General features: G+C 44.7%; 2 protein-coding genes across 4 annotated transcripts; both read left to right on the plus strand.

Moving 5' to 3' along the window:
• Positions 1–4: 4 nt before the first annotated feature.
• On the plus strand, positions 5–2,624 carry GATAD1 (GATA zinc finger domain containing 1; the record flags this gene model as incomplete). Its single annotated transcript, XM_010712688.3, has 4 exons — positions 5–115; positions 362–421; positions 1,487–1,670; positions 2,355–2,624. Coding segments are annotated over 4 exons (546 nt in total), but the record flags the coding sequence as incomplete, so codon positions are not given.
• Positions 2,625–5,895: 3,271 nt separating this feature from the next.
• LOC104911416 lies at positions 5,896–11,207 on the plus strand. 3 transcript variants are annotated; one of them, XM_010712576.3, is made up of 10 exons: positions 5,896–5,989; positions 6,066–6,179; positions 6,456–6,676; positions 7,331–7,624; positions 8,463–8,529; positions 8,985–9,038; positions 9,870–9,948; positions 10,215–10,252; positions 10,336–10,423; positions 11,045–11,207. In XM_010712576.3, exons 3-10 carry the CDS (start codon positions 6,493–6,495, stop codon positions 11,168–11,170), a joined length of 930 nt encoding a protein of 309 aa, XP_010710878.1. In that variant the 5' UTR covers positions 5,896–5,989; positions 6,066–6,179; positions 6,456–6,492; the 3' UTR covers positions 11,171–11,207. The 3 variants fall into 3 exon arrangements, with proteins under 3 accessions (XP_010710878.1, XP_010710879.1, XP_010710877.1); XM_010712577.3 differs by having other exon boundaries at positions 5,910–5,989; positions 6,087–6,179; XM_010712575.3 differs by lacking the exon at positions 5,896–5,989 and having other exon boundaries at positions 6,002–6,179.
• Positions 11,208–12,794: the final 1,587 nt, after the last annotated feature.

Here is a 12,794-nt window from a genome sequence, read left to right on the forward strand (position 1 = left end):
GATCCACCGGCGGTCCGCGCGGCTAAGGAACACCAAGTACAAGTCCGCGCCCGCCGCCGAGAAGAAGGTTTCCACAAAGGGCAAAGGCAGGAGGCACATCTTCAAGCTGAAGAACGTAAGGCGCTGCCGGGGCTGTCCGCTCGGGCGGGCGGCGGGCCCTGCGGGATGCTGCCCGGGGCTGGCGGCCCGGCCTCGATGTGCGTTTGTAAAGTACGGACGTCTGCGGCTCGTTTGCCATGTTTCCACATTCTCTACGGTTCTCCGTCAGTGTGTCGTCGTCTTAAAAGGACGAGAAAACCCACCCTGCAGTTCTCTTGTCTGCTTTAACACTCTTCCTCTTCCATCTGTGTTGTTTCCCCAGCCCATCAAGGCCCCTGAATCCGTATCCACCATCATTACTGCAGAGTCGATCTTCTATAAGGTATGACCCGTGCAGATCTGCCCACCAAAAGGATCTTCCTGGTGCCTTCAGTTTCAGAAGTTACCAGGAAGGCAGCAGGAGGTGCTCACAGAGCTGTGCTTCCCTGCCCAGCAGCGTGCAGGGTTCTGCTCTGCCTCACAGTGCTGCATCTGGTGAGGTCCCACAGGAGCCCACGTAGTCACCCTTGTCATGTTGTGTTCATCAGAGAAATGGCAGCTGGCCCGGCTCCCACCTGGGCTGTGTGTGAATGGTCCCATACGCTCCGGTAGCAAGGTGCAACCCACCGCTCCAGTTTAGGCACTGTTTGGACTGTGCTCTTGAAATAGGGTTTGAAATTTGTGTGGCCCTGTCTGGAGGCAGGAGCTGAACTGCTTGATCCCCTTGGGTCCCCTTCCAGTAGTCCAGTCTTGATAGTGCAGACACTGTGTTGTATTGCAGGATGTTGTTATGACACCAAGTGATGTTGCCCTTGCTGTGCAGTGTCATGCACTGACTGAGCACCGTGTAACATCTGGCCTTAGCAGGAGGTGACTCTGAGTTTTGGGACTTCTTTGCACACAGATAGATGAACTTCTTTGTGTGCAGAAAGCTGCTTTCCCTGCACGTATAGGGCGATTGCTGCTATTATTTTCTATGGAAGGTGGCATCACTCTCTACTAACACAACAAAACCATCGCTGCTGTGCAGATGGGAGGTGCAGCAGTGGTGGGAAGGGGGGATGCAGCGCAACTGAGAGCTGGTTCTTTGAGGGTGGGTGAGGCCAGGCTGCTTCTGTGACATTTGGCAGGCAGAGATGGTGAGCAATTACCTGTAGAGCCTCAAAAACAGTTCAGGGACTGAACTCAAAGTTCTGGACGTCAGGTGGTTGTGCACAGGTCACGCTGGTGACTGCTCAGGTGTGCCAGTGCTCTGGTTCATGCCACCTTTCATTGCATAGTGGAAAAACTATGGCTGTATTGAGATTGAGGTAATTTGAGATAGTGTAAGGTCATGATATTTAACATATGAATCACAGTGAAGCTTTTGAAATCAGATTGATTTGACTTTCATTTGTGTGCTTTCTAGGGTGTATACTACCAAATTGGAGATGTTGTTTCGGTAGTTGATGAGCAGGATGGCAAAACATACTATGCCCAGATCCGTGGGTTTATTCAGGACCAATACTGTGAAAAGAGTGCTGCGCTAACATGGCTCATCCCTACGCAAGCCAGCCCCAAAGACTGCTTTGATCCCGCATCCTATATCATAGGTAATCTCTAAGCCTTCATCTCATACGACTGCTTACATGTTCCCAAACTAATGCAGAGTTGTAACTTTTAAGTAAACTTCTTTGGTTTGTCATGGTCTTTTATGTAATTCCACATTTTAGACCCTAATCCTGTAAGCATTCAGTTTACTTGAATACTTTTTAAAATATATATATGTGAGCAGCACTGCTGCAGTAAGTGGGATTGTTTACTTTCTTGTGTTCACAGGCACAATTACAGTTATGCAACTTTAAGGAACAAATTACTACTCCACAGATAGAATTAGTTATTATGACATAAACTAGATGTGCCAGTCCAAGCTGTTTCTTCTGAAGTGACCAGAATTAGCTGATTTTAATCTTGGATATATAAACTACATTGAGAGCACTGGCAAAAGAGCGTTCTGCAGCTGATTAAGAAGTAGTAATAAATTGAGTAAATCCTTCTGACAGGCAGACATAAATAGGATCTATTAAGAACATGTTCTTCAAATGGGGAAAAAAATCAACCCAACAGAAATAAGGAGGTTTCTCACTGGTGCTGTATCATCAAATACTATGCAAAGTAGTTTTTTTGGTAGGGCACATTCTACGAGGGATGTTGACTGTTGTGTATTGTATCGTCTTGGACTCTCCACTTTTATGCCTTTAAAATTTGTATTTGAAAAACATTATTTTTTTTCATAGGACCAGAAGAAGATCTCCCAAGGAAAATGGAATATTTGGAATTTGTTTGTCACGCACCTTCAGAATATTTCAAATCTCGATCATCTCCCTTCCCTACTGTTCCTACAAGACCAGAGAAGGGATATATATGGACTCATGTAGGACCTACTCCTGCAATCTCCATTAAAGAAACTGTTACTAATAATTTATAATTTTTTAAAGGAACACTTTGGACCAGTTATTTTCAATATATTCTCAGGTCTACATATCCCATAGGAGAAGTTTTAAAAACAACAAAAAAAGGATAAAATGTTCTGTTTACTTGATGGATTTATGTATTTATTTTAAAATACATCTCATCTTTAAAATTGAAGTTGTTTCTTTTTCCCTATGTTATATTTTGTAGCCACTACTGATCATTTTGGGAAAACCCACGAAGTTTCATATCCTATTCTACTTGGATGAGCAAATCAATTGACTTCTGAACGTTGACTTTAGTGTTCTTATTTTCCAGTTTCGCAGAAAATGAGTTACAAGGTGTACTTCTAATTGTGCAGCACCTTAGATGCCTTTTTCATGGAATCGCAGAACATCCCAAGTTGGAAGGGACCAACAAGGATCATCAAATCCAACTCCTGGCTCCACGCAGCACCATCCAAAAATCAAATCATGTATCAGAGTGCTGTCCAAACACTCCTTGAACTCCAGCAGCCTGGGGCTGCGCCCACTGCCCTGGGCAGCCCGTTCCATGCCCACCGCCCCTCGGTGCAGACCCTGTCCCTGACCCCAGCTGCCCTCCCCTGACGCAGCTCCATGCCGTTCCCTCGGGCCTGTCGCTGTCACACAGAGCAGAGCTCAGCGCTGCCCCTCCGCTCCCTGTGAGGAGCTGCAGCTGCCGTCAGGCCCCTCCTCAGCTCCTGTGCTCTGGGCTGAGCAAACCCGGGGACCTCAGCTGCTCCTCATACGTCTTGCCTTCTGGACTCCTTGTAGGCCTCTTTGTACCCCTTCTTTGGACACTCTTAAAGAGTTTCATGTCCTTCTTATGCTGTGGCACCCAAACTGCACCCAGTGCTGGAGGAGAGGCCGCACAGCTCAGAGCAGAGCAGCACAACCCCTCCTTTTGCCCAGTGATGGTGCTGGTCCTGCTGCACCCCAGGGTACAGTTGGCCCTTCTGGCTGCAGGGCACGCTGCTGGCTCATTTTCAGCTTGCCGTCAACCAAGCTCAATTTGGTTAACTCTGACAGCAACTTTATTTCTTAAATAAAATCATAAATACCCAAAATAAATTCATAAACAAACTTGTGGATGCGAACTTGATCAGTGCTGCAGTAACTAGTTTTTTGTTGCACTCTTTCTTCTTCAGACTGAAGCCAATCAGCCACATGGCTATTTTCTTAGCTGTCACCTTCTAAGGGAGTTTTTTCAGCCCCATGGGCCTAAGTAACTTTCTGCTAAACTTTATGTATGAGGATACCTTTCTTACAAGGCTGAATGCAGATTTAAAGCCTGTTATTTGTGTTTGCTTGCTTCCCATTGGAATTTATCGTTTTTTCTTGAGTAAGGCAACGCTGACATACAATTTGAACTGTACGTTGTTACAATTTGTGTACATTTTTTCACTCTTTGCAATTAACACCGATAAGAAAAATAATCCTGAATTCAAATTATACACTTGCTCAGGAAAAGGAAATAAAGACTGATTTTATATACTAATAGTCTCAATAGAGTAATGAAAACATTTAAGCGGTTGAAGCAGAAAAATACCAAATACTGAACTACTGGTGTTAAGAGCTTTCAGCATAAACTGTTCTACAAGCCAGTCAGCTCAAAGCACTGTGATATGCTTAGGCAACTGAATTCCTGAGCTTGCTGCTTCCTGCTGCCTGTGACAGGGAATGTAGGGGATCTCCCCAGAGGCAAGACTTAGCATTTCCTTTGGTTGAGCTTCACGAGGTTCGTGTTGGCTCGTTTCTCCAGCCTACCCATGTTGCACTGAATGGCAACACAATGATCAACCATTCCACTCTGTGCCATTCAATGCCTGCACTGTAAGCACTGAAGAGATGTGAGGTCTCCACCTGTGTTCTGAAGCAAATCATGGTGGCTTTCAGGTTCAAGTGAGGAAGCTGCATGATAATTATCAAACTTCACAGTCAAGAAGAGCCAGAGCAGAGTTGTTGCAGGAGTCAGTGAGGTTTATAGGCACGCTACGTGTAAAAGGTGATAAAGCTATTGTAGCAGAGATGCCAAATGAGTTTCAACACTTGAAAACCTAAGGAGATATTTATGCCAGAACAGGTCTTTGTGGAGGACTTATCACATGTTTGTGGGGGACTTATCACATGTTGTTCTGCTGTTTTGTGCAAACAGAGCCATCACTGCCAAAGAGAGAAAGAGCTGACCTGACAAAGTGTTTCAGAGAAAGCAAAACAAATGAGTTCAGACTATTTCTAAAGGACCATAGATGGGTCCTGCAAGGACCTGCTCCCTGGTCACGTGCTGTTTCACATACTTGAAAATGATTGTGACAGGGACTGGAGAGTGAAATAGCAACAACAACCACAACAACTAACAATTAACTTTTCCAGGCCTGCAAAAACAAAGGTTGGTGATAAAATACTACTGAAGACCATCACAAAACTTGCTGACTGCACTTTGCAACTGAAATGTAATAACTGAATAGATAAAGAGATAGGAATAAGAAAAGCAACTTAGTAGGCTCTGCATCTAGTGAGCATTACTATTCAGACATCAGAACCTGTCTTTGATAGTCAGCCCCATGAAAACGCCAGCTTTCTGCTGAACAAGATCAAAATGCTGGAAATCGGTAGAGGATAACAAGAGAAAGCTTGACAAATTATTCTGTTATTGTAGACATCTGTGGTGTCACCATGTGGGTTCTGTTGAATGACTGCTTACATAAAAAGATGCAGTAGAACTGGAAAAGTCAGTTCAATGGTGAGAAATCCTCAACACTCACCTTTGGACTGTTTGGGTGTTTCAGGAAATCTTACAGTGACTGCACAGTTCTTAATACCCGTCTCCTGCATGTTCTGGCTTTTGGCCATTGTTGGAGGTGGGCAGCTCTGAAAAGCCAAGCTATAACACAGTGCTCTTCTTGTGTTGATCTAAAACGTTGCTTTTGGGTGCTGGCAAAAGAGGGAATAGAGATTAGAAAGAGAGAGAGTAGAGAGAGAGCACACAGCACAGAGGGCTCTCAAGGTAGGACCATGTGCTCAGAGAGGAGGAGGGTTACAGCAAGCCAGCAGATCTCCTCAGCAGTGGGCTTGGAGCACATGACCTCCAGAGGTTTCTTCCAAGCTCAACCCTTCCTTGTTTCTACATCAAAGTTTTGCAAAGGGTTCAAAACCAGCACTTGAACTGACAGATATTGTTAGTCACCAAAAACCAAAGTTAACGTGCAGATCCTCTTCTCAAGGTCTCTGCTTGCTCAAGGTGAGCCATAGGGCATTACGCGTAGGCTGAGCCTGACAAGAGCCTACAGAGGAAGGACTTTGCAATACACATTCCCATAATTATCCCACAGAACTCGTCACAAGCTGTAGCCTTATATGGATACGTTTTCAACATGCCACCTGTGCTTATCTCAGCAAGGGAGTGATCAAGTCACAGCTGAGATCTGCAGACTTTACAGGTAGGCACAAAGCAGTTGCTTTTGGTTTTGTTTCGGTCAACTCTATCTGCAGGATCTACCCCCATTTCCTCCACAGTCTGTGATTGGTTTCTTATAGGGAAGGAAAGACTCTGTCCAGCCAACACCCAATGCTTGCTGCACACCCCGTACTACTGCCCCTTCCTTGGTTATAAGCAAGAGATCGACACAGGTGAGTTTTTCTAGTTTACCACCTCTGCTGATCTTCTACTGAATGTGCATTTAATTTTTAAAGGGCTGTGCCCAGAATACTGTGCACAAACTTTGCAGCCAGCTGATAGACCCAGTGCTGCACTGACAGGTGCACAGAGATCACCCAGATCTCACTGGTAAAGGACGTGTCTTTGGAAAGTGGTGAAAGCTTTCCTTTGGTCATTTACCATGCTGTCTGCAGTTGGTTCTCCTTTTGGAGCTAATAGTCACTCATTGTTTTGTGACGTTTTGGAAGGTGGGAAATACCAAGAAGAAAAAACCCAGCACCAGCAATGGCCAGTGGGAATGAAAGGTTTGAGTCAAAGAGATGCAACAGGACAGAACAAATCACCCACAAACGAAGGAATGAAGACCTCCTGACATTCTACCTGCGTCATCAGGATGCAATAAGTAGTCCCTGTGCATGCCACCAAAGCAACATTTTCACTCTGCCATGTTCTGACGCTATGAGGAGAGGTAACTGGAAAATGCTGTATGCAGATTGTAATGTGAGAGATAAATGTTCTCAAGGAAAGCATTGCTGATCAACAGGTCAGAGTATCTTTACACTCTTTCATAGCAGGCTGCTGAAATCTAGGTTTAGGAAGAAGACGTTCCCAAATTCTGCTTATATATTTCAGATTCGTTGCCACAAACTGCCTTACGGCATGAGTTTATCAGAATGTCTTTATCAGAAAGAAAGGGATTGTTAACTGTATCAGATATTACTCACATAGAAAATTATTTCTATTAGTGTCACCTGGGGAATGATTTGTGTTAAGAAATGAATCAATGATGCTGAATGGGAGGGAGTGATGCTCTTCAGTAAAGAGGTGGGGACAAGGACTATGAACACACGTGGTGCGGGGAGGCAGCTGGAACCTCTGACTCAGCTTTGTCCCCAAAGAAATCCTGAGTGCAATACTGCCTCTGTCTTCTCCCTCAAAAAAGCTTCAGAAGTTCTTGAAGCTTTCCATATTGTCGTATGGAAAGAAACGGATGCTTGGGTTTACTGTTCTGAGTCAGATAAAGAGCTGATGCCCAGGACTGTGTGATTTTTTTACGTTTCAGATGAAAGCCACCTCTTTGTCCATAGCTGGGTTCCAATTATATTTACTCTTCATTAAACAGACATCCAAGTGCTTCAGAAGTTCATCAGAAAGTACGAGCCCCATGGAGCTGTTGTTACCAAAGAAGAAGTTGTTATTGTCAGTGAAGACACTGATGTTTGCAGACAAACATCATCAAAGAACTCCAGCAAAGCTGCAACCCTAATGGAAGAGCACAGGGTAGAAGCAGGAAGCAGAGGCTGCCCAGACTCCCATAGCATAGATCTTGGGGAGCCTCCACGAGGCAGGCCACGGTCACAGCCTCCAGCTTCAAGGGACCAAAAGGAACCAAAGAATTTAGGTCTTCCCCCTGATGGTAAGTGAAACTGCATGGGTGAGAGCGAGAGAATCACCGACTGCAATGTTCTGTTGTCAGTGGTCTGAGTTACATCCATAATTCTGTGGAGATGTGTATGGGTAGCTAAGACATGTACTGATTCCATCTGTGTAAATAACAGATTTAAACTGAACTTGGTTGTATCAATCATCTTTCTAATCCAGAACAGTTAACGGCAGGCAGAACGACAAGATTATGTTTATACAGATTTTTGCCTCACTACTGTAGGGCCATTAAGGCCCTTTGTTAATCATTATATATACAATATCAGCAGCCACAATAAATGTGATCTTTGTTCCATGTAGAACATACCTGGTAAAGATGGAGACTAAAGTCTGCATTACCTCAAAGCACAGTCAGGAGAAAATCCCTGCGCTGCTGGGCTGACGTCTGTGCCCAGGCTGTGTCCAGATGGGGGCTGCTGCAGGCTGTGCAGGGGAATGCAAATGCAGCATAGAAGCAGCCCATTTCTGAGTGACCAGTCAGCACTGGGTATACAGTGAAAGTAAACAAGGGGCCTATGAGGCTGTTACAGAGCTGTTGGTTAAACATCAGCCCTGCTAAAGAAATAGAAAGTGGCAGTGCACCCTGCTGCTGTAGCTGTGGAGTGAAACACCCACCCACTGGCAGTGCCCCTTGGCATCCCACAGCTCTCACAGGACTTTTGATGGCTTCCCCTGGGGAATTCTTGACAAACAAGCGAAGCAGGAACATTTCACTCTTTCACCACATATTCTTGGGGTAGCATAGTTTTACTCTCAAGTTCTGTTGCATTGGTGAAGTGATTGAAATAACATTGTCTGTGTGGTCTCTCCAGATTTCAGCAAGAAGGTCTATGGGCTGGCAGCCACTTATCTCATGATAGCAGTGGGATTTCTAGGCTGGTAAGTTCAGCCTCTGTTCAGTCACTCTCACAACAACATCTCTGTGGTTAAGCTAATTGGCTGCCTGGGTCTGGGGGTTGCTACTCCCTAGGTGCTAACAAGGGAAGTTGCAGGTAATGAGATTCTCTACAGCTGTGCAATACAACTCAGCCCTGATGCATTTAAATGATTCCATGATCCCTCAGCTCTTCACAGAGCACACGTTCTCCAGGGTCTGCTCAGAGGTTTGGAGTGACTCTGCAGCTAAAAGATGGAAACTCAGAAGTCCAAGTTGTTGCAAGATTATGCTCAGTGGTTAAAAATGGAAAATAGGAGAAGTTGCTTTATGCCCAAATGTAATGGAAGCTCACCTGCTGGGATGAGCTTATCCCTGAAGCTCCAGCAATCCCATGGATATGCTGCAATGTGCTTTGCAGTCTCGTAGGATGCTCTAACTCCTGCTTTGTCTTTTGCAGGTCCAGGCTACGGCTCCAGCTGGGGAACTATTACTGGCTATTCCTCACTTTTGTGTAAGTACCCAGAATGATATGCCAGGCTTCAAGTTCAGGTAAATGCTGTGGTCATAGAATCACAGGATTGTTTGAATTGGAAGGGACTTTTAAAGATCGTCTAATCCAATTCCCCTGCAGTGAACAGGGACACCTACAGCTCGATCAGAATGCTCAGATCCTGAGCTACCCCTGACCTCCAGGGACGGGGCATCTACAACCTCTTGGGCAGCTTATGCCAGTGCCTCACCACCCTTATTGTAAGGGACCTTTTTCTCATATCCAGACTGTATCTCAGTATCCATTCTAAATTTCAAATGATTTGTATGAACAGTCTCTGCTCACCATGTTCAGGGGCTGAAAGGACCTAGAAAAAGCAGAAAGTAAAGCCTCTGGGCATGCTGATATACTGCTTACCAAAAAGCTGCTAGGCATGAATTACGTGACTAACAGCAAGGCCTTTGTGTTCTCCCCTGGGTGCAGCCTTCTGATACGAATTTGCAGATCTTCAGAGATGCTCACTTAGGTGAGTTAGAGGTTAAAAAAAAAAAAAAAAATCTTTTCTGATATCCACACGAATATATGACAAATATCTGAGGGAAAAAAAGTTTATTTACTTGACTTGCAACTATGTAAAGCTGCTCTGTTTCAACCAGTACAGCCTGTGTAATTGAGACTCCATTTCAATAACACAAAAATACTTTGGAAAAAATCATTGAATATTTATTGGATGGATGAGCACGTGGAAATCTGAATGCTTTGCTTTCAGTATTAAAACTGTTACCACTTATTTGCTGTCTTTATTGGAACTATCACTCATTAAAAATATTTTGTTTTTTTCTCTGTAATTAGGATGTGCATTGCTCTTATCCTCCTGAGCTCTGCAGCCAGCCAAATGGGTTCCGTGAATGCCTTTTACAGCTTGATAGTGGTAAGCCTATTGCTGAACTCCACAATTTTTCCTCTTCAAGTTCTTTCACATCTCATCAATTGATACATTTAAAATTCTCCTCAGCAAGAAATGTCATCTAAAAAAATCTGTCTGCATTATATCTATCATGGAATTTTTTTCCCATTCTGTGAGGCGAATGTTCTGGATAATACTGATTTCCAACAATTGCCAAAAGGATTATTTTCTCTGTGCAGGCAGACAGAGGTGTGATGAGTGGGATTTATTTATTTATTTTGTCTTCGTAGACAGCAATTGGAAGTGCAATACTTGGAATTATTTCAGAGTAAGTCCTTCCAGCATTTTTCTTTCACTACTTTACCGTCTACTGGAGCACAGTGAGATAACAGGTTGTCTCTTGTGTCCTAGCTCCTATGAGTCAGTGACAGTAATGTTAGTTGGAGGAATAACTGCAGCTGCAACCCTGTTACTGTATTTATTTGCTCGGAAGACAAATGTAAGTATTAACAACATTCTAGGTAACTACAAGTAGTCTAAGTTGTTGTGATATTAATGACAGTTTTATATCTGTGTTGACTTCTGGAATTGTTCAATTTCTGCAAGCTTTGTATGCAACTGAAAAACTAGCAAAGTAGAAAGAAAGAGAACTGAGAAGTTTGTATGGAAGCTGTGACACTCATAGGACCAATCTCACTCTTTCTGTCGCAGTTTTTCTCTTCTGTCTTCTTAAAGTGAGAGAATTCAGAATTTATACACAGAATGTGCTGTATTTAAGGGATTTTACTCGTGATTATATCACCACTTGTCTGTTTCTTGGAAATGAAATCAGAAATGCTGACGAGTATCAATGGGAAGGCAGCAGGAGCTGGAAGTCAGGTTAAGAGACTAACAAAAGCAGAACGAGAATCTGATTTATGGAAATACTCAGTTTATTAATAGACCAGCAAGAGGAGCAAAAGCTTAAGTCAAGTCAGCAGCAGTAGTCTCTGGGTTTGTCTATGCATGTCACTGCTGTTACTTCATTAATCAACATCCCTGCACAGTATGTATTGTTTTGATTCAAAGATGTGCTGGCTAATTGCAGCTAAAATATCCTCACTGTTCTTTGTGTTCCCAGAAACCCCTAATGAACTTCACCATATCGAGCAGTTTGAGCATCCTGTGGGTTGCTGGGGCAATTGCCTGTGTCATTATAAACTCCTATGTAAGTACCTTACTGGATTGTGCTTGCTGGATGCACTGACATGAGTCAGTCTGTGTCCTGCAGCACCTGTAACCACTTCATAGAATCATGGAATAACCAAGGTTGGAAAAGACCTTGTTGGCCTCTTCTCTCATGTAACTAGTGATAGAATTAGAGAGAATGGCTTCAAGCAGCACCAGGAGAGATTTAGGCTGGGTGTTAGGAAATACTACTTTTCTGAAAGAGTAGTCAGGCACTGGAGTGGGCTGCCCAGGGAGGTGGTGGAGTCGCTGACCCTGGAGGTGTTCAAGGAATGTTTGGATTTTGTGTTGAGGGACATGGTTTAGTGAGTGCTATTGGTGATAGCTGGATGGTTGGACTGGATGATCTTGAAGATCTTTTCCAACCTTGGTGACTCTGTGATCTCCAAGATCATCCAGTCCAACTGTCCATCTATTGCCAATATTTCCCCACTAAACCACATCCCTCAGTACAACATCTGAATGAAGGGGGAAGGGGACAAAATGACGACCGCTGGGACTGAGGGGGCAGTTTGAGGCTCCATACAGAACTTGATGGGTGGAGACAGTGGAGTTCAAAGGCTTGGAAAGAGGTGGAGGGATGCTGCTTCTCTTAAGTGCCTATATACTAATGCGCATAGCATGGGGAATAAACAGGAAGAGCTGGAGTTCTGCGTGCGGTCGCGAGGTCATGATCTCATTGCGATCACGGAGACGTGGTAGGACAGCTCGCATGACTGGAATGTTGTCATGGAGGGCTATGTGCTTTTTAGGAAAGATCGGCTGGCTAGGCGGGGTGGTGGAGTTGCTCTTTATGTGAGAGAGCAGCTAGAATGTATTGAAATTCACTTGGGGGAGATTGATGTAGCAGTGGAGAGCTTATGGGTGAGAATCAAGGGGCAGGCTGGTAAGGGTGACACTGTTGTGGGGGTGTACTACAGGCCCCCTGATCAGGATGAGGAGGCTGATGAGGCCTTCCATATGCAACTGGATGTAGCGTCACGTTCCCAGGCACTGGTGCTTATGGGGGACTTCAATTATCCAGATATTTGCTGGATGACCAACATAGCCAGGCACGCACGGTCCAGACAGTTCTTGCAGTGCGTTGAAGACAACTTTCTGATGCAGGTGGTGGAGGAACCGACGCGGGGAGGGGTGTTACTGGACCTTATTCTCACCAACAGGGATGGACTTGTTAAGGAAGTAAAGGTTGGGGGGCAGCTTGGGTTGTAGTGATCATGAGATGGTGGAGTTCAAGATCTTGAGTGGAAGAAGCAAAGCAATAAGTAGGATTGCTACCCTGGACTTTAGGAGAGCCAACTTCGATCTCTTCCGGGACCTACTTGGAGCTATCCCGTGGGCTCGGGTGTTAGAAGGTAAGGGGGCCTCTGAGAGCTGGTCAGCATTTAAACAGCTCTTCTTCCAAGCTCAGGATCGGTGCGTCCCTGTGAGCAAGAAATCGGGAAAAGGTGGCAGGAGACCTTTGTGGATGAGCAAGGAGCTCATGCGCAAGCTCCAAAGGAAAGAAGAAGGTCCCAATGAAATGTGGAAAAAGGGTCTGACCACTTGGGAAGAATATAGGAATGTAGTCAGGGCCTGCAGGGATGCAACGAGGAAGGCTAAAGCCCGCCTGGAATTGGAATCTGGCTAAAGTGATAAAGGAT

The sequence above is a fragment of the Meleagris gallopavo genome, chromosome 6 (genome assembly GCF_000146605.3).
Source record: "Meleagris gallopavo isolate NT-WF06-2002-E0010 breed Aviagen turkey brand Nicholas breeding stock chromosome 6, Turkey_5.1, whole genome shotgun sequence".
Lineage (NCBI taxonomy): Eukaryota > Metazoa > Chordata > Aves > Galliformes > Phasianidae > Meleagris > Meleagris gallopavo.